This window comes from Neofelis nebulosa, chromosome X, assembly GCF_028018385.1.
Source record: "Neofelis nebulosa isolate mNeoNeb1 chromosome X, mNeoNeb1.pri, whole genome shotgun sequence".
Taxonomy (NCBI): domain Eukaryota; kingdom Metazoa; phylum Chordata; class Mammalia; order Carnivora; family Felidae; genus Neofelis; species Neofelis nebulosa.
The window spans coordinates 126,723,213-126,748,930 of NC_080800.1; the positions used below are offsets into that span (position 1 = coordinate 126,723,213).

The 25,718-nt window shown below is 62.9% G+C and overlaps 1 protein-coding gene across 6 annotated transcripts; it reads right to left on the reverse strand.

Annotated features, from left to right (window-relative positions):
• Positions 1-1,177: 1,177 nt before the first annotated feature.
• On the reverse strand, positions 1,178-25,233 carry HCFC1 (host cell factor C1). Of its 6 annotated transcripts, XM_058714222.1 has the most exons (27): positions 24,657-25,233; positions 18,729-18,877; positions 18,391-18,551; positions 17,575-17,783; positions 16,609-16,693; positions 15,998-16,104; positions 14,665-14,844; positions 14,502-14,560; positions 14,201-14,294; positions 13,760-13,920; positions 13,030-13,227; positions 12,495-12,719; positions 12,242-12,346; positions 11,532-11,751; positions 11,093-11,235; positions 10,807-10,945; positions 10,428-10,648; positions 8,295-9,780; positions 7,847-8,010; positions 6,771-7,347; positions 6,054-6,374; positions 5,843-5,961; positions 5,620-5,757; positions 5,053-5,238; positions 4,086-4,386; positions 3,450-3,513; positions 1,178-3,199 (listed from the first exon to the last, which is right to left on the reverse strand). In XM_058714222.1, the coding sequence occupies exons 1-27, from the start codon at positions 24,847-24,849 to the stop codon at positions 3,160-3,162; spliced, it is 6,045 nt and encodes a 2,014-aa protein (XP_058570205.1). In that variant the 5' UTR covers positions 24,850-25,233; the 3' UTR covers positions 1,178-3,159. The 6 variants fall into 6 exon arrangements, with proteins under 6 accessions (XP_058570205.1, XP_058570202.1, XP_058570201.1 ...); XM_058714219.1 differs by having other exon boundaries at positions 6,054-6,371; positions 14,201-14,560; XM_058714218.1 differs by having other exon boundaries at positions 14,201-14,560.
• Positions 25,234-25,718: the final 485 nt, after the last annotated feature.

A 25,718-nucleotide genomic window follows, 5' to 3' on the forward strand; every position in this document is an offset into this window, starting at 1 on the left:
TGCTCAGATGTGAGCCGGCACCAAAGATGTTGTAGTGACACGGCCCCGAGTGCCTCGCCAGCCGAGGGATGGTGGAATGGCGGGTGGAAAGAACCCGGGTGGCCGTCCCCAGTGCAAGCATCCACAGAGCTGTCTGTCGCACGCCTGGCACGTCTGCACGGGCCCTCCCCTTCTGGGGCCAGCCCCACGTGGACCCTTTGCACCAGCTGGTGTGCATCCTCCCACACAGGGGCATCGTTCCCGCTGCTCCAACCTGAGGGACACATGTCTGCCGTCTCCCTGGGTCCCTGCCCCCTGGAGACGCCTGGGCTCCAAACCAGATCAGAGCTGGTGCCGTGGGGAAGACGGAGCCATGGCTCCTGGTGTCAAGATGGACGGGACAGGACCCAACACAAGACACCGTGAACCCGGTGGAGGGAGCACCGGGGGGAGATTACCCTGGGAGGCTTCCCGAGAGAGGTGGCCATGAGCTGGCACCGCGTGGGTACACGCACGCGAGGGGAGAGAGGGAGTGACTAGATGAGAGGGTGATGAGGACGGCCTCTCCCACAGCCCTTGGGTCCCCGGCAAGAGCGACGGGATGCGGCACAGCCCCTCCTGGCTGGTTGGCGGTAAGTACCAACCCCGCCCGTTTAACCCCGGCACACCATCCACCCTGGCAATTGCGCCAGCAGTGGGGCTGCGAGGAGCTACTTCGAGACAGTTCCGTTCCTTCTCTTTCCGGGGCCTGGCCCACGTGCAGGACGGAGCTCGGGCAGGAGAGGATCCGCTCCGGCGGCACCTGCTGGGCCTCGGACACGGGAACCACCCCGCAGGCGATACCCGTGCGTTCTGGGGAGCGGACACCGCGGGGGCCCCGAGCTCTTGGCAGAGAGAGCCCGGCTCAGTCCTCCCCAGCCATCCACGGAGGCCCGTGGCCGATGACCCGCTCTCTAGACAGGGAGTCGGGAGCGGCTGCCCAGGGCACCCCTCCCGTGTTCTAAACCCCGGCTACCGTGGGACCTTCTGCGGGCAACCAGGCCCTGGCCCAGCTCAGTCCCAAGGGCCAGGGGCCTTGGCAGACCCTTGAAACTTGGGAAGCAGTCTTGGATGGAGAGGCGCCCAGGTGGGGCGGGCGGAGGGTCACACCCCTGGCCTCGAAATCCCATGAGCCCAGACACAGTAAAACGGAAGGTGCTTATTTCAAAAAAAGTCTTTTAATTGTTCAAAATAGCACAAAACGACATCGCACTATGGTAATATTGAGTCACAGGGGTTACTCTACAATAGATGAACGGGTGTACTGTTCTCAGAAACAAGAGAAATCCAAGGGCGCTCAGGAGAGGGGACAGGGAAAACGACAGGACCAGGCGAGTGGGCTCCAAGGTGACGGACTAAACGTGACATTTTCCACAGCGAAATCTACTATAATACAACGAACCAGAGGCCCTAGAAGGTGCAGGCCAGCGGCAGGGCCGTGCGCAGGCCAGGCCCCTCACCGCGGCTGCATCTCCAGGGTGGAGATGGGGAGGGGGGGTCCGGAGAGACTGGCTGCTCGCTCGAACTTGTCCCTCACAGCCTGCTCACGAGCCTGAAAAGCCTGGGTGCGGGGCAGAGAGCTGGACCGCCAGCCACACCGGGCAGAGCCCCGGGCCACCTGGGTTTGGCCCTGGGAGGACAGCCATGGCCCTGCAAATGTATACAACCGCTGGTGCCGATAGCCCGCCTCTTCCCCGGGCTCCCTCCCGGTGACGCCGCACACGTGCCCTCCGGGGCCGCCTCGGAGACTGAGCTCCCCTCCGTCCCCCGACCCCACCGCTCTGGACACCACTCTGCGTGGAGACGGCCACTGCGGGAAGTGGCAGCCGAGGGCGGCAGACAGCCGAGCCGGTCATGCCAGGGAGGGGGCCCGGGGTCGGAGGGCAAGGGGGGGCGGGCCAGGACCTGCTCCTCCTCCGGCAACTGTCAAGCTCAGTCCTACAAGTGTGGAGCAATCGCCCGAGGGGAGCGAGCTTCGAGCTTCGCCAGCTCCCTCCTCCTTTGTCCCAGAGGCCTGGGGACGGGCAAAGGGGCAAAGGGGCAGACGGCAGGGGCCAGCGAGAGGAAATCGGGCCAGGCGGCAAACATCACGCCTACAGGGGAGAGTCCACAGCTCTCCTGCCTGGGCTGCCCCCAGCTTTTCTTCCAGAAAGATCCCTGCCAAGGCTTAGCCAAAGAGAAAAAAGTAAAAGTTAAAAAAAAAAAAAAAAAAGAAAGAAAAAGATACACGTTCTGTACACAACTAACAACAATGAAAAAGGGACAAAACCCCACACACTAAGGCTAAAATTACAATAAAAATGTTAACTTCATCAATTCCAACTTAAAAAAAAAAATACAACAAATGCAGCAGTTGGTGGTGTGGCCCCTACCCCGACCCAGGGGCCAAAGCCGGGCTCGCTGGGGGCTGCCCTCCGCCCCGCCGGGAGTCAGGAGATTTGCACAGAACACTGCTCAGGCCACCACCAGGGGCCGGTTCTTCCCCCTTCCTTTCGCTTTCTTCTTGCGTTCTAGCTCTCTACCCAGGGAAGAAGAGGGAAGGGGAGAGGGTCGGAGTACGAAGGCCGCTGAGAAATTGCCAGGCTGACGGGGCTGGACAAAGCTCAAGCACAGGCCGCCAGGTGGCGGAGATGCAAAGGTAACAGGTAAAACGGAAGCAGATGGGACATGTGGTGCGCGGGCGCCCGCCGGTCTTCTCGGGCCAGGGGAGGGGCCGGGGCTGGCTTCCTTCCGCTTCCTTGCCGCCCCCCCCTCCGCCCCGGGCTGCCCGCCCCCCCCCCCCCCCCCCCGAGAACCAAGGTGAGAAGCTGCAAGAGGCACGCTCTCCGTTCTGTCTTCTTTGTCCAAAGTCTCTGTGTAGCGCCCGTCGAGGGCCCCGGCGTGGCTGGGGTCAGGGGCTCACTGCCACCGGACGTGCTCGCTGCTCTTCCAGATCTGGGTTCTGCTCCCACCCGCGGCAATGATAAAATGTGCTTTCTTGAGATTATTTTAAAAACAGAAAGGGAGAGAGAATGAGTGGCGGCCAGTGGCTCCTGAGGGTGAAGTTTGAGCGCCAGGTGGGTGGGGTGGGTGGGCCCTGGCAGGTGGCGTTCCTGAAGCAGAGGGGGTGTGGCGAAGAATCCAGGAGCAGGGAGCTGCCTCTCACTGACCATCTGCCTTAGATTTCTTTGGAGCGGATTTCCTTGGAAGAAGAAAAGAAAAGAGGAAAGACACTATCAGCAAGGGTCCCGGCAGTGCTGGGAAACCGCGGGAGGGACTTGAACCTCCGTGGTTGGGGCCTGGTAGGAGTTCCATACCCAGTTAGCACCCTCCAATCCTTCTAGGGAAGAGAAGAGCCATACTATCGCCACTGCTCCTTCTTCCCAGTGGTTGAGCCCCCAGCCTTCTAACCCCCAGCCTTAGAAGGTTCCCGAAAGGGGCATCCTGCTTACATTTCCGGAGAGGACATGGGCCGCTTGCTGGCTGGCTTGGCGCCGGAGCTGTCTTTACTGGTTTCTGAAGGGAAAGACGGCACGGTAAGCAGCTCAGCGAGGCAGGCAGGCAGGACGGCTTCAGCCACATGGCAGCACACAGGCCGAGAGGGCAACTGTGGGGACAGTGTGGCCCCCACCCGCACGCTCCGGAGCCCGTCGGCCCGAGTCGGCAGCCGGCCACTCAGCCTGCGTGTGCCACCTCCCGCGGTCGCCCCCGGGCTCAGGCTCCGAGGCCCTCCCTGTCCTCCCATCATCAGCCTCAGGGGAACTGGCACAAAACCAGACAGGGCATCCCGGGGCCTCCACTACCCGCCCCCCCCCCCCCCACCACCACCACCACCTGGGCTCGGGCCTCACCCTGTGCCTCCTACTTTAAGTTCTCGCCGTCCCTATCTCTCCTCAAACAACCCTGGACAGCATTCCCCGAGCCCACAGAGGAGGCAAGGTGCCCCTCCTGCCGCCCTCTGACTCCTCCTCCCTAGCACCCGAGGCCACCTCCCTTGAGTCTATAACAAAGCTCCAAAGTCCCACTTGGGGCCAGGTCAGCCCACCCCACCCGGAGCTCGGCCAAGGAGCCTGACGGATGACACCCACCTTGCAGCCACCTGACTTGGGTGGCAGGGCCGTAGCCCTTCTCGTTGCGGGCGGCGATGCGGAAGATGATGGCGGGCTTGGTGGTGTAGTCAATGTGGGCGTTGGAGAGGCTGGACGACTGCACCAAGCAGGAGGGGCTGGGCCCGCAGTACACCCGCATGAAGGCCAGCTGGGCCGGGGCGGAGCTCTTGGGCTCACCACCGGCCTGTGAGCTCTGGATGGCCAGGTACACCGAGTACTCGATGATCTTGCCGGACGTCACGGACGGCGGCTCCCAGGTGAGGTGAGCACCATCTGGACTCTAGAAGCAAGGGGGCAGAGGTCAAGCCATGCCGTCTTTGGCCTTTATACCTCGATCTCCGTCTGCCCGCCCAGGGACAGAGGAGTGAGAACACGTCACGGCTTCCAGAACCCGCTGCTCAGACTCCGCCCCTCTTCCTGACACAACGGCCCTGTCTCACGGTAGACACAGCAGACACGAGGAGCTGGGAGGATGTGGCCTCGCCTGCCCCAACCTGGAAGGCGGCCCGGCGTAACAACAAAATAAAACGAGCGGGGACTGAAGGCACAACCTTCATCCACCTGCTCGGCCACCTAATGTGTGACTTGGCACTTAGCCTCTCGGTGCCTCAGTTTCCTCATCAGGTCCCAGACCTCCGAACGAGCCACAGGGAACGCGGCACGTAACAGACCCACACCGAACACGAGCTGCCGTGTCAGGGAGCAGGAGGACGACGGGGAGCCGGAAGGAATCTGCCCCCGTCACTCCAGCAACCGGTGACAGCCAGGACCAGAAGCCGCACTCCATGCCCGGCAGACCGTCCACGTCCTGGGGCCCCTGCTGAGTCACCCCCACGTGGCCCAGCACAGAAGGGAGCACCCCGTGTGTGGACTGACGCTGGGCCCGCCCTGCCGCGGGCAGGCGGGGGACGAGCTGGGGATAGGCCCGCCCCGCGGCGAGACTCACTTTGCTGATTTTAATGGCACAGGGAGCCCCCGGGAAGCCGGGCAGACACGTCTTGAAAGCGGAGATCTCGCTGAAGGGCCCCCGGCCGCAGGCGTTGACCCCAGCGACACGGAACTTGTAGGCCGTGCCCGGCTGCAGCTCCTGTTTCTTCAGCTGGCTGTAGTCGGGAACGGCGCCCGAGTCATCCTAGCACAAGAGGCCGGGAGAGCAGGGAGAGCAGGGAGAGAGGGAAGAGAGGCACGTAAACCCTGCCGCCGAGCCCGCAGTTCTGGGGTGGGGCTCTGGGGCCAGCAGAGCAGCATCCTGTCCCGGGGAAGATGCGGACCCATGTGGGAGAGGGAGACGGGGAAAGGGCCGGCAGCGGCGGGAGGGGGCCAAGCCTGCGCTCCTCTGCTGCTTCGAGGGGCGCAGGAAAAGCGCGTGGAGAAGGCTCTACGCCTGGCTGTGCTCGGGGCCGGCCCCGAGACAGGCACCCCTGGGAAGCTTCCGAGGTTCCCACGAGCCTGGATACCTGCCTCACGGCCAGGATCCACCCAGCCAAGGGCATCGGCTCCCAGGAAAACTTACGTCGGACGGGACGGCATCGTCTGGTGGCAGGAAATAGTGTGTCACCATTACGTTGGTACCCTTAATGACGCCCACGTCGAACCACTGGTTCTCCTTCTTCACGGGGGCTTTGCTGGGCGGGGGCGGTAAGTCTGGCTTCTGGAAGAGGAGAAGGAGGGCTCACACCCTCAGCCTCTGGGGCGCAAAGGCAGCACCCCCCGAAGCCCCGTCGTACAAGACTCACCACGCCCAGGGACTCGATGCCATTGGCCACTTCAGTCAGGGTCGCCGCGGCCTGTAGTTTGGCGGGGCTGGCTACCACGACCGGCTGGGGGGCCACAAACGTGTTGGACGGAGCCAGGCCTGCGAGGAAAGAAGACGTCAGCGGGCACGGCCCCAGACACCCGGCTGCCCTCGGGCCACACCACATGCGTCGGCTGGCCGGCCCCGCTTACTCTCAGTGGCCGTGGAGGGCAGCAGGGCCACGGTGCTGGGGACGGCGGCGGCCAGCTCGTTGAGGCAGTTGCTCTCGATGGCCGGGTCGTTGAGGCTGTCGGCAGGCGCCAGGGCCTCGGTGGGCAGGTGGTGGTGCTGCTGGGCCTGTGCCTCCTGCAGCTGCTGCTGCTGCTGCACCAGAGCGGCCAGCTCCTGCTGCGTCAGCACGATGGGGATGGTGGTGGCCTGGCCCTCCTGGCCCTCGGCGGACAGGTGGCCCAGCTCGGCCTGCGTCACGGCCGCCGCCGCCTCAGACGTGTCCATGGGCTCCCCGGTGCCTGCTCCGGGGGGCGGGGGGGGAGAGAGACGCTACTCAAGAGGAGCGCCGGCCAGGGCAACCCGTCGCCGGCCGCAGGCCCGCAGACCTTGTTTCCGGCCCCCCCCCCCCCCCCCCAAGGGACCCTGCCTAACTTTTTGGGTGCCGTGCCTGGCCCGGCCGAGCCGCCACGCTGGTCCCCCACCCCGCCGCCGTCACATCTGACTCAGGCCGCCTGCTGTGGACTGAGCCACCTCTCCTCAGGCCGCCCATCACTGCGGCCATCCGGCCAGAGCGGTCAGCAGGGAGGCTCCAGAACCCCGTGTCTTTGCTCCGCTCAAGGGGCCCATCTCCCTGTTGGGTCTCCCATATGGCCTCGACGAAGACAGAGTGGCGAGCTACCCCCCCACCCAACACCTACCCATGACGGCCTGCTGTGCAGCCTGGAGCACCGCCTGGATGGCCAGGGCCTGGGCCTCCTCGGTGGCTGCAGCCTGGGCGGCTGCTTCAGCGGCAGCGGTGACCGCCAGCTCCTCGGGGGTGAGCCCCGTCACCATGAGGGTGGTGGTGCCTGCCTGGGCCTCGGCCATCAGCTCTTGAGGAAGCGACAGCTGGTCTACTTCAGACTGCGTAGGCGGGGGCGGCTGGACCACCACAGTGGCCACCACGGCGGAGCTGGCGGGCTCCTGGCCTGAAGACGGGTCCCCTGTACCGCTCAGATCCACGGCGGCTTGGAGCTCAGGGGTCTGGGAGGCTGACAGGACCTCGGCGGACTCCCCCATCAGGGGCGTGGAGGCGGGTTGCAGGAGCTGCCGTGGCGGAAGCTGCTGGCGGGGCCCTGGTGAGGCCTGGAGTTCCTCTGGGGGCTGCAGGATGTCAACAGCAGAGAAGGGCATGTCAGAAGTTTCTGTGTTGGCTATGGTCACTGTTATCGTGGCTGGGATGGGGACTTCGGTGGTCAGAGCCCCTGGGGCAGCCTCAGTCATTGATGAGATCTTCTAGAAAGGGAGAGAAGCCCCCGTCAGCGGGGAGGAGGGAGCGGCCAGAAGCAGGCAGCCTTCATCCTTCCCTGTAGGCCTCGACTTTCACTCTCCGTGGGCCAGCAAAACCCCATTCAACGGGGAGGGGCAGCAGGCAACCAAGAGAGAGCGAGTGCAGCATGAAGAGAGAGACCCTTGGGACCCGCTGGCTGATTTTCACCCATCCTCAGAGAGGCTTCCTGGTCTAGCCAAAGGGGCACCCAGGCTCCCGCTGTGTCCCTCTTACAGGTTACTGCCAAATGACAAGCCGTGGGAAACAGCGAAGGAAACAGAAGCTTCTGCAAAACGCTAGGCCTGGGTGCCCCAGGCGGCCCTTTTATGGTCAGCAAGAGGGCCGAGGAGCGGCAGCGTGCTCGGTGCAAGAGCGACACCTGGTGTCCAACTCGGGAACGGTACAGGCCACGGGTGCCGTGAGCAGCAGAGAGGAGGTACGAGGGGATCCTCCCGGGGCTCTTACCGGTACCGAGGGGCCCGGGACCGGGGTGGACTGTGTCACAGTGGTCACAGCCCGCGTCAGTGTGGAGGACACGGTTGTCGTAACGGCACTGGAGCTGGTGATGTTCACGCTGTCGCCCTGGGTGCTCTCCACGTCTCCCTGGTCACTGGCGGCTGGTGGGGGATCTGCAGAGGAGGGGGGCAAGCAGAGAGAAGGGTGACAAGCACTAGGCCAGTAGGGGCCTGTGGGGGTGGGGAGGCAGGTCAGCAGGAGCCCGAGGGCCTCTACCTGGCTTTGCCCCCAGGGGACACAGTCACCTGGAGAACTCTACCCTCTGCTGGGAAACCGAGCCCCAAGAAATCTAAGTACCGGCCTGTGGCTAAGGGGACCTCTCGGTTTCCACCTCCCTCAGCCCCCGAGCCCCGGGCTCGAGGAGACGACTAACGCCGGGCTGGCGGCCTTCGCTCACCTTGGTTTGAGCTCATGTTCGAGGTGACGGTGGTGGCCGTGTGCGTGGTGCCCGTCTCGTGCGTCTCACAAGGGGGGTTGGAGCACACCCTCTGCGTCGGGAAAGGAGCCAGCAACGAAGCAGCAGCCTGGGGGGCGATGGAGGGCGGCGCCGCCACCTCCAAGCCGGATTCCACGGGGAGCAAGGCGCCCACGCCGACCGACATGGTGGTACCGGTGGACGTGGTCTGGTGTGTCTCGCAGGGGCGGCCGGCGGGGGGCTGCTGCCCACCCTCAGGCTGGCCCGCACCCCCGTTGGACGTGGCCGTGGTGGGTGTGTGGGTGGTGCCCGTCTCGTGGGTCTCGCAGGGCGGGTTGGAGCAGACCCGCTGGGCGCTGCCGGCATTCGAGGTAGTGGCGGTGTGGGTGGTGCCCGTGTCGTGGGTCTCGCACGGCGGGTCGGAGCAGACTTGGCTTGCAGTGGCCGAGGGGCACAGCAGCGCCTCCAGGGCCGTCACAGTCACGGCGCCGCTGGCCGAGCTCTCGTACGCAGGTGTGGGGGTCCCCCGTGCCTCGCCGGGCTCTCCGGCACCCATGGCGGAGCGGACCGTGGTGGGGGTGTTGGTCGTGTGGGTGTGATGAGCCTCCGGCTGGCGCCCCACGGACGCCAGCTGACTCAAGCCGGCCATGGGGCCGCTGGGTCTGACCTGGCCACTCACGGCGGCCAGCTGCACAAAGGTGGCGCCGCGGCCGCCGGCCTCCACCGCCAGGGCCGGCCCAAGGAGCGGGCCGGCCGAGCACGGGGCCCCGGTGGCCAGCACAGTCATGGCGGTACCGGTCACGCCGGTCTGGCGGGTTTGGCACGAGGCCTTGACGGAGCCCTGGGCTCCCTCCGACACCCCGGCGGCCACGCCGACCCGGACCACAGCAGGAGCGGTGCCGGCCACGCAGGCACGGCGGAGGTCTCGCTGCTGGCCGGCGCCGATGCTCGACACGGCGGTGGTGGCGGTGCTGGTGGTGCCGGTCTCGTGGGTCTCGCACGGCGGGTTGGAGCAGCCGTGCTGCCCGGCCATGTTGGATGTGGCGGTGGTGGCCGTGTGGGTGGTGCCCGTCTCGTGGGTCTCGCACGGCGGGTTGGAGCAGACGCGAACCACGCTGCCGTTCTGCTGTCCCACCGTCGAGGCCACGAGAGAAGCGGCCGCTTCCTGTCTGTCACAGACGAACTGCACTTGGGTGGGCTGCGGCTGCCCCCCGAGGTTAGCCACGACGGTGGTGGTGGCTGTGTTGGTGGTACCCGTCTCGTGGGTCTCGCAGGGCGGGTTGGAGCAGACCAGCGTCACGGTGCCCGGCTGCACCTCACCCTGGCCTGAATCGGCGATGGTGACCGTGGCCGTGGGCTGTTCTGTGGTGGGCGAGGCCAGAATGGACACAGGAAGGTCATGCACGGGCTGGGCCTCGACTCCACTGGGCGCCGTGATGAGTGTCACCTGGGTAGGCTGGGAGACAGGCTGCGGGAGACGCCAGATGGGAAGTCAGCTTGGGAACTTCCCGTCTGCCCGTCCCTCCCACCATCCTGTAGCGCCACCCGTGCTGCCGGGACCAGGTGGGCTCCTAAAGGAACAGCCTCCTTGGTCAATCCAGAACCCGCTTGCCCTCTGACCCCCAGACGCTGGCTTGCTCAGGGACCGGGGAAGAGACACGATCCCCACCTCAAAGGCCACAGGCACTGGGGAGCGGCTGTGGGGTCAGGGAGGGAACCCCGCTAACCCAGCACCACACAAAGGCCAGCAACAGAGGCTTTGCCGCTTCTACGGACTCAGTTGAAGACGGACAAAGGGAAGAAAAGTGCCATGTGCACGTGAAGGGGATCTGTCGCGTGCTCTAGATCGCGAGTCGAACAGCCCAGTGTTCAACCACTGGAAAGGCCTCGCGTCTGAGGTCTCAATACGACGGACGGTTAGACAGTGACTGAGAATCACGTGGCGCGACAGGGACGCGGGCCCCGGGTGCCACGTGGGGGAGGAAAAGAGGACGTGGCACAGGGCCCCAAGACAAAGCCCGGAAGCCTTGAGCTGGGGCTCAGACGTGCCCACCTGGGGTCACAGACACGTGCCCCCCCCACGCCCCTCAGCGCCGTGCTCTCCGGCCGCCCTACCTGCATGGTGATGGTGGGGGTGGTGAGCCCGCCGGCCGCCGTCAACGTGGTCTGCGCAGCCGACACGGTGATGGCGGTGGGGTTGATCACTTGGCTCGAGAGAGTGGCGATGGTACCCAACGTGGTGATGGGCGTGGCCAGGGAGGCGCTGGTACTATGGCCCCCAGCTCCGGCAAGGCTGGTGGAGACGGTGCCTGTCACTGTGCCCAGGGTCGTGACGCCTAAGGGCAGGAAGGGGGCGGTAAGGCCGGTGGCCGCGCCTCCTCCCTTCCGGCAGCTCTCCTCCGGCACGCCCCAAGGGAACGGGGGGGGGGGGGGGGGGGAGGTCCCCCCGCCAGCCCTCCTATGGGGAAGCGGGCCCAGCCTACAGGCTACACACCTGTGGTGCCCTTCACAACCAACGTGGTGACTGCTGGCTTGACGGCAGAGACGGTGACGGGGGTGACCAGGCGGACACCCCCCATGGGCACGGTGCGGAGGATGGTGCCCGGCTGTCCGGGGGCCCCCTTTAGCACCACCTGGAATGCCAGAGGAAATCACCCCTGCGTCACTCTCAGCTTGCCTAGAGCCTGGGCTGCCCCCCTCCCAGGCCCCTCAGGACACGTGTGGCCTGCTGGGGTCCTGGCCTGGACACCGGGGTGAGGGGAGGGCCCGGCACGCCTCACCTGGGTCACTCCTTGCTGCCCGTGGCCAGTGGCGATTTTAGGGACAGCTGTGATGATTTTGGCAGGCGCTCCGGTTCCTGAAGTCATCACCTTGGTGGTGATAATGGTGATGGGGGACTTGATGCCCGGACTGCTGGTCACACCTGGACGGGAGAAGGGCGGCTTGGCCTCTGGAGCTCCTCTTCTCCGGCGCCCGTTCCCCACTTCCCTCGGGCCCTCTTGCAAGCAGTCCCTCCCACTGCCCCTCACTGCAAACAGAGTGCCAGGTACAGCCGCAGCCCTGCCACCTCCCTATGAACGTGCGACAAGAGGCAAGGAGAGAGAGGAGAGAGAAAAAGGAGAACAAAAGCAAAAGCACGCCGCAGCCCAGCCCCCGTCTGCCCATCTGGCGTCCGCCTCCTGGAGCGGCCCCTCGCCAGCGCACCGCGGAGGCCCCTACCTGTGGCGCCGGCCTGCGTGATGATGGCCGACATGGGGATGGTCTTGATGATGGTGGTCGTGCCCGGCTTGGTGGTGCTCGGGGACACGCTGCTGATGCCCAGGATGGTGGGCTTAGTCCCGGCCCCGCTGGCCTGCGTGGTAGTGATGATGGTGGTGGGCTTGCCGTCCGCAGAGGTTACCAGCTTCAGGATGGTCCCGGCCGGCAGGGGCCCTTTGGTCTGCGACAGAAAAACACGTGGAAGCCTACTCAACAACAACGTCGACGACGACGTCTAGATGCAAAGAGTGGCTCAGCCGACTGAAGGTCCGACTCTTGATCTCAGCTCAGATCTTGACCTCAGGGTTGGGAGTTCAAGCCCGGCACTGGGCTCTGTGCTCGTGTGCTGGGCACAAAGCTTACTTAAATTTCAAAAAAAAAGGCCAAACAAAAAGTACATCTCGAAAAGGAAAACAGCCGGAGGAGAACAAGGTGAACGGACACCACCGACTACCACGATGCAAACGGTGGCAGAAAGTCTGCTCCGGCTACTCCCTACCGGTGGCCCGAGCGGCTTAGGGGATGTTCGGAAGACTGAGAGCGACCGCACCAAGCAGCAGGACTTTCTGCACCACACGTGCTCGAGGGATCTTCTCCAGGAGGGGACACAACTCCTTCCTGTGGCCCGGAGCCCCCTCGTGGGTGTCAGAGTCTGGGTCCCACAAGCTCACCTGGATGATCTGAGTCACCGGGCCCGTAGATGCCTGGCCTGTGACCGCTGAAGTCTGAACCGGTTTGGTCTGAACCACTGACATCACCTTGCCCAGGTTGGAAATCTGAAACAGAAAGGACGGAGCAAGGAGTGATCCGGAAACCAATTACGAGCACGGCTTGGGTCCGGCCTCTCCTGACCCGGGCCCAGGCCCGGGGTAGCGCCACAGGTCGGTCGCGGCCCCATGCAGCAGGGTGGCACCCGTCACTCACCAGAGCACTGCCTCCTGGGACAGAGATGGGGCTCTTCACCAGGGTGATGGTCTTGGTGACTCCACCCACCACCGTGGTCACCACCTGGGCTTGCTGGGCCACTGTCACAGTTCCCGACTTATGCACTGTGATGATGGGGCGGGTGGATGTGTTGGCAGCAGAGGAGACAGACGTCCCCACCTGAGCGGCCGCAGTCTTCAGCATCCGAGTGGCCGGGTTGCTCACCTTGAAGGGGTGGCGACGAGCCATGAGTGGGGCAGGGTGGAGAGGCCCAGCTTCTGCCCAGAGGGGCCCGAAGCAGCTTGCCGGGCTTTGCCTTTCCCGCACAGACGGAGAGCGCAGCCAGCCTCAGGCTGCCACGTCCCGAAAAGTACCCACTCGTTCCAGAGCCCGTGGCAAGCGGCAATTACGGGCCAGTGGCCCCACAGGGGCAGGTCCAGAGCCCGGAGGGAGTGACTGCTGTCTTAACACGGCGCTCAGAAGCCCCCGGCCCCGAGGCTCCCCCGGCTCAGAACCGGGCACAAGGAATGCTCACCATGACCGGCGAGGAGGCCACCTTTACAGTAGCCGGGAGGGTGGTGGTGCCTGGCGTCACAGCCACGGTTTTGACGATGGTCGTGCCTGCTGGGACACTCAGCACCGTGGGCGCTGATGAGGGTGGGATCTTCTGGGTGGCGGCAGCTGCAGCTGCCAGCGCGGCCATGCCGCTCATCTGCGGGCTGCTGCCAATCACCTGTGGTGGGCACAGGGGGCGTGAGCCCACACTCGGCACCGGGACCGAAGCTGCCTCGCCCCCTGCTCCAGACGCTTCAGCAGAACCCATCGAGAGGCCCGGCCCTGCCCGGAGAGCCTCTGTCCCGCCTGGCGTCCCTCCCAGCAGCACCTGTTGGCCCCACCTTGGCCCCTGCCGCTGACTGGGTGCAGTGGCCCAGCAACAGGATTTTGCCAGAAGCTCTAGATACTTTCTAAAGACCACAGAATTAGACACAGCTCTCTCCTCCTGGCCCTGGGTCAAACCCCAGGTGCCTAGGTCCTCCCTGCAGGCTTCTAAACAAGGAAGTTCACGTTTAAGATGCCCTTGTCTGAATCAGATTCAGACGGCAGGGAGGTCCTTCCGAGGCATCAACTTATTAACTCGTGTTAACTGAGTGAGGACGATTTGCCTCACCGGTACATTCCTGGCCCAGAAAAGCCCAGGCTGAATGGCACTAAGGCTGGGTGCCACCAACCACCAGGAAATCCCACCCCACCCACCAGCTCCTCACCGTGCCCTGGGCACTCTGCGTCGGCACAACCATTCGCACGCCTGCAGGAAGGGAGGTCACGGTGACGGGGGCTTTCCCAGCCTGGCTGGCAGGTCGCATGGTGACCAGCGGGGTTCCTGTCGTAGCCTGAGGACCGGTGACTTTGAGAACAGCGGGGACGCCTGGCGAGGGAAGGAGGTGGCCATCAGCAGAGGCCCGGGCCTCCGTCGCACCCGGTGCGAACGCGAACTGCTTCTGGGACCTGCTGGCGCTTCACATCTGGTCCTTCCAGACACCCTCAGCCACTGTCCCCGCGAGCGGGCCCGAGCTTTCTCCCGGCCCCAGCACTCGGCCACAAGCCAGTGCCACCGACGGCCGGGTGTGCTATCTTCAGCGGCCCTCTCGGGCACACGGCCTCCCGGCGAGTAGCCCCTTCCCGCTGAAGTGCGAGGCCCCGCTCACCTTGAGTCCTGGCCGCCGTGGGCACGGAGATTGAGCTGCCGGGTACCGTCGGCAAGACCTGGATGGCGGTGGTAGTCGGGGGCGCGGCAGCAGCCTGGGGCAGGAGCGTGATGCCTACCTGGGTCAGCGGCTGCACGGCAGGTGCGGCTGCTGCCGGGGCGGGGCTCTTGGGAGGGTTGGCGGGCACAGACGGGACCGGATTGGGCGTGGGGGAGGCGGCAGTAGCGGCCGTGGCGGGAATGTCATATTTCTGGAGCTGCAGAAGGTAACTGTCGGCTGTCGCCACGGCCCCCCAGCTCACCTCCAGGGAATTGGTGTTGGCTCGTACCAGCTGTACCCGGGCCGGGGGTGGTGGCTTTTCTGCAAGAGGGCACGGCTGGTGAGAAGGGGTCGCGCCAGGAGGCCCCGCGCTGTGGCTCCACTGCGCCGCGGCAGGCCCGCAGGCCCCCGTGCAGCCGCCTCACCTGTCTCCAGGTACCACAGGTCCTTGCAGCAGACCTGGTTGTTCCAGGCCTTTCGGTAGCCGTCGCGCCCACTCCAAATGTACAGGCGGGTGTTGATGGCTACGGCACAGTGGCCGGCTCGGGCCCGGGGAATATTGTCCTCCAGTGTGTCCATCAGGATGGTCTCCCAGGCCATGGTATCTGGGGACGGTGGGGTTGGAGGTCAGTGAGGACAGCAAGTGAACCCACAACCCCCAGTGGCCCTCTGGCCTTTCGCTGTCAGGGATGGGGAATCCAAACCAGGAAGTCATTAAAGAGTACTAAATTAAAAACAAACAAACGAACGAACGAAAGATAACTCGGTATGGCAAAAAGACCGTAAAAGATATAATTATAAACCACAAACTGGGAAAACTATTTGAAACGCACAGCCAGAGGTCTCACTTCTCGCACATCAAACAACACAAGAGCCTATGTAGAAAAGAGACGGGCAAAGAGGAACGCAAGTTATGGAAAAGGCGACAGGAGGATCTAGGGGAAAATACATACCCTCGCTCAAAATAAGCAAAATGCAAACTTAAACCATAAGGTGCCTGGCAATTTGATTCCCGTGCCTGTGGTAGCCGGGGTTCAAGGTGAGCCAGGGGTGTTGGGGGGCCAGCCCGTGGGGAGAGTCAATCACCTATTGAACTTGGCGAAGAGCTGTTTGACGGTCGCCACGCCGGCACTGCCGGGGGCATCTACGCGGGCACAGCCTCTGTGCAGGATGGCTTGGTGACATCCTTCGACAGTGATCCTACCTCTAGGCTTTTACCCTTCAAATATACTTGCACGGAGGTCAGGACAGTGCAAGGATACTCACGGAGTAGCGTCTGTGCAAGTTTCAACACCTCGATAGCAATTCAAAAGAATGAGGCCGCTCGCCGTGCGGGGATGGGACGGGACGGTCTCCGAGACAGAGTAAAGCGAAAAGCCAGGCGTGGCGCGGCGCCGAGAGCAGGCTGCCGTCGTGTTTTGTTTATAAAGGAACCTACAGACGACGCTTGGACATGTAGAAAAGTCCCTGCAGTGGGGAGGAGAAGCCACCAGCGCGGCTGCCTCTGCAGGATAGGAGGCGGGAGGGAGGCTGCGCACGGTTAAGCGTCCGTGCTTTCGACGGCGGGCCACGTGTAGGAAAAGAGCCTACTCAAAAATGAAAGCAGGGAGCGCCCTCAGAGTGCTCGCACCAGTGGCTGCCTCTCGTGGACTCGAGGGGCACGGGCCTTAGAAGCACACCCCACACAGCTCTCGGGACCGAGGAGGGCCAGCCTCCCGCAGCCCTCCACAGGCTACTCCGAGCCCGAGGAGGCCATACCCAGGTTGAGACAAGCCAGTGTGTTGGTACACTTCCACTCCTTCTCGTGTGTGGCCACTTTGACGTCATCCATGACGAGAGGCACCCAGCCACCAAACACGTACATTCTGGGACGAAGGAGGGAAGAGTAGGAGAGGGTTGTAGAGGAGGTGCCGAGCTAGAGGCCACCTCTTCCATCCAGAAAGTTCTAAACACGCTTGGTCCTCCAGCTCTCCCTGGGAGAGGCCCCCAGGACGCATGAAAGCTCTCGATGCCACCCTGTCCTTCTCGGTGGCTCAGCCCTCACAAGACCTGCGTCACCTCCACCACGTGGAGCCGTTACTCGAGCTCATCTAAAGCTCACCTCAGTCCCCATCATTCTCATATTCGCTTTGGGACCTTGGCACTGACAAAGACACCCGGCTGCTCGTGGAGAGTATCTAGGACAGTCTGCGCCCCTCTACCCCGAGTCTGTCTCGGTCTCCCAGGGCCGTAATGTAAAGACAGGGCTGCGGAAGGCCAGCCCAGCCGGAAAGGGGCCCCGGCAGGCCTTAGGAATTGCAGGAACAAAACCGAGAGCCCTGTGGGGGTGGGGGCGGGCCGGGAAGACAAGAGCCGTGGCCGCTACTCACTTGTTTCCTATGGTCGTGGCTGAGTGAAGACTCCGGGGAAGAGGCGCCACCCCACTGAGACTGGGCTTGTTCCACGTCAGAGTCTCTGTGCAGAGCAAGGGAGGGAGGGAGGGTCACCTACGCCATGCCAGACACGGGCCCTCCAACCCAGAGGACGCTGCCCAGAAGCAGGGAAGGCTCTGGAAGGTGGGTGCCTGCGCTCCCTCCAGCCCGCGACAGGCCCTCTGGCCGGCAGGTGCCAGCATTTCCCAAGCCGCGTTCACCATCCTGGCGGCTGCGCCCCTCCCACGCTTCCTGAGCACCTGCTAGGAGGCAGCTGCGTCCCTCGGGGCTGGGGCGTGTCCCCCACAGGCGCTGCACTCCACGCCCCACCCTCCGCTAGCGCACCGGCCCCCACCCCACCGTCCACAGGCCAGGTGCCAGGAATCTCACTCACGATCAACGGTTTCCTCTGAGTGCCGGCGCTGACCTACCAGACAGGTGCCGCCGGCCAGCTTCTCCCTCAGCCTGCCTTCAGGTCGAACACCCAAGCTGCTTCCTACCACTCCTCACACCCACCCTGCTTACTGGCCCAAGGAGCCCCTCAAGGTCTTATGGTCTCTCAACATCCCACCTGACCGTGACACACCAGGGCATGCTACTCCTGTTAGAGTCTACCACGGACGAACGCTACCTCATCTAGATAATTCCATCCTAGAAAGATCTTTGCTTCTCTCCCCTTATCCTCCTATAGGACGGCAGACCAACTCAGCCAACCGAGCCTCACTCTTTCTTAAGAGCAGTGCCACAAGCTCGGGGCAAAGGTGACTGACGCACACAGGGGCCCCCCGCCCCAGAGGATGAGGGGCAGAGCAGTACACTCGCTCCCTGGGCCGTCAGCCCCGTCTCACCACCCTACGCCGGTGGCCCAGCCCAGTCTGCTAACTTTGCTCCGAGGCTCCCGGAACAGCCGTAGCCATGTCTTACCGATATCCAAGGTCCAAAGGTCCCCCAGCCTGCAGCCGCTCATCCCTCCATAGATCACCAGCTTGGACTTCTTGTTGTCTTTCTCAGTATAGACCACAGCAGTGTGGGACTCCCGGGGTGGAGGCAGAACGCCGTAAGTGATGGGGATGTCCCAGGCCACCACTCCGGAGCCCGGCCGCAATTCCAGGATGTATAAGTCATTCAGGTACCTGCAGAAGAAAGGTCAGTTCTGGCAAGCGCTGACTCCACGCACCAGAGGCCTCGGCAGCTTCTAGGGGTGAACAGCAGACTCCCTGGGAGACAGAGGGGGCCAAATCTACGTTGAACTCCAAGTTCCTCTACCCTCAGCCCGGAGGAGGGGCTGTCAGAAGCTCCCAAGGACAAGTGTGAGTCCGAGGGGAGCGGCAGGCTGCCTCGCACACAAAGCCAGGCACTGTACGTGGGCCCCCGGGGGAAGAGGGGTGCTGGCTTGGGACTACCTTCAGACTTCACGAAGGCATTCAGCCACCAGCCTTGGAAAATACCACCACTAAGTCTGTAGGTAGCAAGGGCTAGGAAGGAGAGCGCCAGCCCCAAGGTAGCCTGAGGAGCAGAGACCGGCCCAAGGCAAGGTGGGTTGCTGACCCCCGGGCCCAGCCCTCCTGCCATGCCACCTCCTCTTGGTTAGAGACCTCGGAGCCAGAAACTCCTTCGAGGGCATATAGCGTCATCCTCTCACATCACAGAAGGAAGGAACCCGGCACGGTGCCATTGGCTGGCATGTGGCGAAGCACACCCACCCTCATGGGCTTGCACATAGAGAGGACGAGGCCTCACCTCGGAATGTTGTTCTTGGGGTCCTCGCTATCGTTGGCCAGACCCCCAAACAGGTAGCACTTGTTGCCCACGAGGGAGAAGCTGTGCCCGAGCCGAGGACACGGAGGGGGTCCATTTTTGGGCGTCTTTGCTTTGAGTCTCTTCCATTCCCACCGGCTTGCCTGCAAAATCAAGACTCAGGGATTTAATCAGGAACAAGCCGGCCACCATTGGGGCCTGGGCCATTTGTTGTGGAGGGAGGACCCGGTAGGGGTGAGGGAGGCACGGGACCACGGGAGGCCTCCTGGGCAGCCTCCCCACCCCCACCCCCACACGGGGAGCACGCTGGGGGCCGTTACCTGGAGCTCGTAGAGGTCATTGCTGTATTTCCCATACTCCACCATCCCACCAAACACCAGCAGGCGAGTGCCGTCACACACGAAGCCATACGCGGCACACCCAGGGGGGATGTCCCCTCTCACGGCTGGGATGAACCACTGGTTAGTCGCTGGGGGAACGAAAGGAAGCGGAAGAAGTCAGAATACCTTGGGGACTCCTAAGAACCAGAGCCCCCACTCCTCCCACTCCCCAAATCCAGCAGCCCACAAAATATGGCCTGACAAAGGAGGAGCCAAGACAGCGCCTCCTTGTCCCAGGGTGTGGGGCCTTCTCATTTCAGTACCCAGTCCCAGCACCCTATCCGAGCCATCTTTTAAGTCCCTTGCCTCAGAAGCCACCTTGCGACAGCCTGCAACCACCTGGCTTCTCATCAAGGTCGTCTTAATAAGCGGGAAGTCACTAATTCATTAGCTTCTGGGAACGTGGGCTCTGACTTCCTTCCCCAACTGCTCAGTGGATCATTGGAAAGAAAGGCCTAACACCCAAAATACCCTCTCGGTGGCCCCATGCACCTCTTCCTGGGGGCACGGGGGCCACACCTCCAAGTGGTTCACAGAGTGACCATGACCAGCCAGTGCCCTCCCTCCCTGCAGGTGCCGGCGGCAGGAGGCGAGCAGGTGAGGGTGGCCAATCAAGGAAGTCCAGTCTGCTGGCTGAGGAGAGCCAGGGAGGGGGGCAAGACTCCATCTCGGCTGGCGTTTCCTAGGTGATGTTCCACACCACCCCTCCCCTCCTGCCACACCCACACCAATCTAGAACATTCTTGAAATCCAGAAGCGGTGGCAGTAGCATCAGCTTCTGAGGCAGCCTCCACAGCCTCTGCTGGCTGCAGAAGCGTCCCCCGAAATCCATCCCCTGTAACCGGGGCTGGGGTGGGGAGACCACCAGAACCATCCAGCACCCCGGTCCTCCCCTCACTTAAGGCTTGTGTCCTATGTTCAGCTCCCCAGACGCTTGCCAAGCCAGGGCCTCCCAGAAGAGTCACGGGGCACACATCCTCCTCTTTTTGAGGGGTCCTTCTCATTACACATTATTTAAAGGACTCTCCCTAAACGGCACGCCACACTCTCCAAAAACCTCAAACCGGGCGCCAGATGCAAATCTGATTCGGTGCCCCTAAACCAGTATTGGTCAAACGTCAGTGACTTGAGACGGAGGCACCGGAGCGTGAAAGGGGCAGCCCTGGAGTCCAAATGAGGGTCAGGATAGTCCCATGGGGAGGGCCTCGGGGGGCCCCGGCTGCTCGACTGCTTCTCAGCCTCTACACAGGCACATACTTGGTTATGCATACATCCTTCCTGCGTACTAGGTAACAAGTCCTTTGTTGTCACCCCGGGGCCTCATGTGCGCATTGGCCCAAAGGCCTGTCCTCATCTAAAAGCACACCCATAACCCCCAGGACAGTTACAGCCTTTCCTGAGGTGAAAGCGTTCCTGTCACTCCCCACCTCTCCAGCTTTGCTGTGGAACAGGCTGTTGACCCCCTCCCGCCCTCAACGGTTCGGTGGGGTCACTGGGACTCTAGCACGTCCAGCACCACTGTCCCTCTCTGCCGTCGTCCTGGTGCAGGTGCGAGGCTGCACTGCCTGCTGCACACGCGTGCGCCCAGACCCCAGGTCCGGGCTCCCTCCCTCACTGTCATTCCTGGGGCAAAAACAAACCAAGAAAAGCAGCAGCTTTCTGTGCCGAGGCAAACCACCCATGCACAAATTGGAAGAGACGGAGTTTCATCCAACTTACCAGGATAAAAAGCTGAAAGAAACCTGGGAGACTGCCTAGGCCAAGCTCCCTCAATTGATAAAGGAACGGAACCCAAGAGAGGAAGTGACTTACCTGAGGTTATAGAGCAAAATGGACAGACGCAGGCAAGAACCTTGTCACCAGCTTAAAAGCGACCGCTAGGTGCCCACCGACGGCCCCATGTACAGGGAGGAATCGGCTATCCTCACTCACCTGAGCGCCCTCTGGGCTGCTGCACGCAGCTACGGGGCCACCATGGGGCCAGCGGTCAGGCCTGGGACAAAGCTACACGGCAAACAGGACCGACCCGCCCCTTTCCTATCCTGCTTTCATCGCTGATGCGGCCGGCCAGGCTGGAAGTGACCTGTGACACCCCTCATTTAAGAGGCGCTGGTCTTGTTCTAGAACACGGGGCAGGGGCCCTACACCGCCATCAAGAGCGGTCCGTCGGGCACTTGGTGGCATGAAGCCACAGCCCCAGTGCTGCCCTCCAGATGGCACCGCTGCCTCAAACACACCGGCTGCTCTCAGCTGCCCCTTAATCACGTTATCTGTAGTTCATCCAGCGGGGAGTCTCGTAACCCCGCCTCCAGTCCCTTGTTCTCCATTGGCTCCAGCCGGTCAATGCTCGCAGCTGGGGGCGTGGCCTGAGGAGAGGAGGCCACCTGCACACAGGACCCTCCGTGGGCTGGTCAGAAACCTGACTCCACCTTGTCTCTCCTCAGCAAGCCTGACACCCGCTGTTTCACCAGCCGCTCCCACCCCTTTCCACACTTGCCAAACCCACCTGTAGTTGCTCCCGTCAACCTCTATGCACCCTCCCCTAGAGACCCGCACCCGCACAGTTGGCACAGTTGGGTAGACCGACTGACCGGTAGCCCTTCTGTTCGCTCGGTCATAACACGGCGCTTCCTGTGTGGCAGACGCAACACCAAGTGCGGGGAAGCACGGAGTAGACCGCTCCCATCCTCAAGCTTCCAATGTAGTAGGAAGGCTGCCACGCCCTCCCCCCCCATGATGGGAAAAGCAGCCCGGGGCGGGGGGGGGGGGGGGGGGTCTGCACCAAGGTCAAGTGTGGGGAGCACAGAACAGGGCAATTTGGCAGAGGGGGGGTTCTCAGAAAAGATGACTTTGGAGCCAGGCCTTGAAGGGTGAACAGGATTTCCTGACAAATGAAACTAACAGGGCCAATCAGGAAGTGACTGCAAAAGCCAAGTGAGAAGAGGGGAGGTCTCATAATGGAGGGGAGAACGGATCTGAGACAAGCTCAACTTAGTGACCAATGAGCTACAGGGACAGAGGAGCAGCGAGGTGTTTCCAAGGGGGTGGCCTGTGCCTGTTAACCGAAGAAGAGAGCCCAACTATGTCCAGGAAGAGCTGGACTCCAGGCACTCCCGCGTGACCCTACCACCGGCTTGCAGGGTGACCCTAGACCTGTCACTTCCCCTCTCAGACCCCAATTTCCTCATGTGCAAAAACAAGGAAGTTCCACTAGATGCTTTGCAAAGCTCCTTCCAGCTGTTAACAGTCAATGGACATTAAAGAACCACGGACGCAGACCAGCCTTGGGCAGCTGATGTGGTGACTGGCCACAGTCTCCCCTCGGTACCAGGTCCTCCATAATCCGCTTTGCTACCCTGAAATACAACTCCCCAAGGCCAAGGACAGTAGCTACCCTAAGAACTGCCAAAGGCCAATCAAGTATCCCACAGCCGCCGTGGTAACCACCGCTGAAGAGGAAGGACACACTTTCTCACACACACCTGCTGGCTCCCAGCTCGTCACCCCCAGACCACAGAGCTAACCAAGACGGCAAAGTGCTCACAAGCGCCCCAAACGCGCCCCCTGGAGCCACCGAGCTCAACAACAAGGAATGGGTCTCCCGTCCCGCAGAAGGAAGAGGGCGAGAGAAGAGGGAAGAGGTGCGAGGATCTGCCCTGCCCTGACTTAAACCGAAACGACGGCAAGCGGAAAGGCAGCCAGGCAGCCGTGCCGCCAGTGGCGGCAGGAGGGCAACACCAAGCCCCATCTGTCCCGAGGGGAGCCCAAGAACCCTGCAGCTACCAGACGCGCGGACACACAGCGAAAGCCGGCCAAGTTCCTGCGCCCTTCAGATAATGGGCAACACTTGGTGAGGACCCGGGAGTTGGGTCTGCTGGTGACTCTCCTGAGAAATCGCCTAAGGAGTTGATAAGGGCAGTTTCCAAATTGCTAACTGGAGGAATCCGGGGCTGAGGCCCTTCGGAAGGCGGACTACCCTCTACTACACGACCCACACTTGCAGATGGGGAATGAATTAATGCCAAAGTGGCCCGATTCATTTTCATAAACTAATGAATATGCAGAAGCCCCTGGAAGCAGTGGACTTCAGAGCTGATGGTAATTAGGCCCCTGTCCTACTTTCTAAAATTGTATTTCCCTGTTAAGGAGCCTGCTCCGGGCCTTGTGAGAATAAAGACAGTCCAAGGAGTTTAGAAGGTTCTGCTCAGGGCGACGGCCTCTCTAAAAACAGCCCTGCCCCTCAGCCTCACCTTCCCCGGCTGACTGCGGCCACCGCAGCTGTCTACGCCAGCAGGGAGCACCGCCAACCAGCCCGGCCTCGCTGGAGGCAACAGGTGTCGAGAGCCGGAATGCAAAGGGTCGCCAGCGACCCACCAGCCTTTGAAAGTCAACTCGGTAGGGGCAGCCAGCTACAAGGTGCGGAGAAAACTGCACTCTGCCTCAAGGGAGGGGGAGGGGAGCACCCAGCCCTCACTGCTCTAACCACTTTCTCCCTTGGGTGCCAACTCCCAACCCCAGAGCACCCTCACAGGTGGGAGGTGGGGCCCAGACTCAAGGAGCTGGTATTGCCAGAGCCCTGGGAAAGGACAGACCTGGAGAAATGGAGCGTGCCAGATGTGATGCCTGGGGGCAGAGCTGGAAAACAGCTCCCAGCCACCGACCCCAACGCGTCCCCCCCCCCACAGAGGGGAACTTCCTGAAAGACCACTGACAGGCGTGTGGGTGTGCAGGGCGCGCTGTGAGACTGCTCTCCCCCCTCCGGGGGGGGGGGCATCTTAGGCTCTCTCCCGCTCTCCCCTCCAGAACACAGCGCACACAGGCCCGCTGGCCTCAGGGAGAGTGCCCAGCCCCTCCTTCTGAGCAAGGCGAGGCGCCACGAGCCAACGTCCCTTCCACAGGCAACGGCACCGTGTGCAAACCAGGCCAAGGGGCTGCCACGGGCAAGAGGCTGCGGCCCAGTCCGAGACCTGGCAAGGACGCCAGGCAAGGGGCGCGCACCGCAGCTTTGTGTGTCCCGAGGAATCCCGTTCCTCCCAATTAACAGCGCCCTGGGATTGGGGGAGGTATGAACGGGGGCACGGCAACCTCGGCCTCACAGAAAGAGGAGAGGTAAGGGTCCACCTAGCCCACCATGGGGTCACTGGAATTCACCTCCTACACCGGAGGGCCCCCGATCCAAAAAAGAATTTGGAGCAAACACCGCAGAACTAAATGGCAAAAGGGGGAGCAGCAGCAACGCCGCCCTATCTGTGGGTGCACAAACCCTGAGACGGTCACCCAGCGGGGCACACAAGCCCCCAGGTCGGAATCAGGGGCTCAACTCTGCCCCTAATCCGTCATCTAGAAGCTGTCATTTCTCCCGAAAAAGCATCAAAGAGGAAGAAGAGCTGAGCAGGCGCAGAAGGAGGGAAGAAGGGGGTGGGACTTTGCCTGCGCCAAAGGGACGCATCCGCCAGCCCGCCCGCCCGGCGGGGTAACGGTGTCTGTCTCGAGTCAACGCCGGCGACGCCCCCGCCCCCTCACCAACCGGACTGGATTTCTGTCGGATAATGAAAAGCATCCCTCAAACGCGGGGGGGGGGGGGGGGGCGGGCAGAGGAAGAACGGGGAGAGAGCAGGAAAAGGCACAGAAGCCGGGCCGACCAAAGGGTCTCGGAGGAGAGAGAGCAGATCAGTGCGGAGGGAGAGGGAGGAACGGGAAGGAGAGGAGGCAGAAGGGAAGGGGAAGAGAAAGGAGGGGAGGGAGGGCGGAGAGGAGGGAGGGGAGGAGGGAAAGAGGGGGAGGAGGGGAGGGAGGGAAGACGAGGGAGAGGGAGGAGATGGAGGGAGGGAGGGAAAGATCCCAGGACCCAGCGGGCTTTGCACTCACCCGTGTTGTACACGTGCAGTTCGTCCACTATCCCCTCGTTGCCGCCGCCAAACACCACGATGAGTTCCTTGATGGCCACGGCTCGGTGGCCGTGGCGGGGCCGGGGCACTGGACCCGACCAGCCCACCACTCGCTTCCAGCGGGGCTGCAGGAGCACCGCTGGAGAGTTGGCGGGCGACACGGCCGAAGCCATAGTTACGGGAAAGGCCGCGGTGGGGGAAAAGTCACCAAGCGGGAAGGGAGCCCCCCCAATTCCTCTCACACACACCCCCTTTCGTCTAAGGTAGCTCTCACGGAGAAGCGGTTCCTCACACAGCGGTGGACGGTTCCATGGAGGCCGCCATCTTAACTACCCTCCTTCCCTTCGGCTCTTCCCCTTCTTCTAGCTCACCCCGTCTCTTCAAGAGCCTCCCGAAACTTTCGAGCGCCTAGCCCCGAGAAGCCGGAGGCCGCCGAGTCCCGCCGCCCTGACAACTCGCTCGGGCGCTCCCGCTTACAAGCTCGGGCGGGAGGCCCTGGGAGCCGCCATCTTGAGCCGTCCCTCTCTCCTCCCTTCCTCAGTCGTAGCCCTCCCCCGCCGGAAATGGCGGAGCCCCGGCCCGGTTCCCACACCCCCCAAGTCCCCTGCACTGGCCGGCTTCCGGGGCGGGTGGAAAGGAGCCACAAGCGCCGCGGTTGTCCCAGCCCCGCCGGCGCTCACACCACAATTGTGGGAGCCGCCATCTTGAGACCGTCCCGCTTCCCCGCCCAGCGCTTAGTGCAGCCGCCGCTCCCGAAACAGCCTCGACACTCGTAAAGGACAAAGGCGCGCCGGAGGCCGGTGGAACGAACTCGAATTCTCGGGGGCTGGTCGGAGACTCGCGCCGTACAGCTTGTGAGGTCTCGAACCTCTCCCCTGAGTCCGCTTCTGCTGCTCAGGCTGCGCCTGCCGCCCTGGGAGCCGCCATCTTGAGACTAACTCCCCCTTCCCCCCTATTCTCTTCCTCCTGGGTCAGTTCTTCCACTGCAAACCAAACGCAAGGCAGCGTCCGATCCTCGCTTCCCTCTTTATGACTCCTTCCC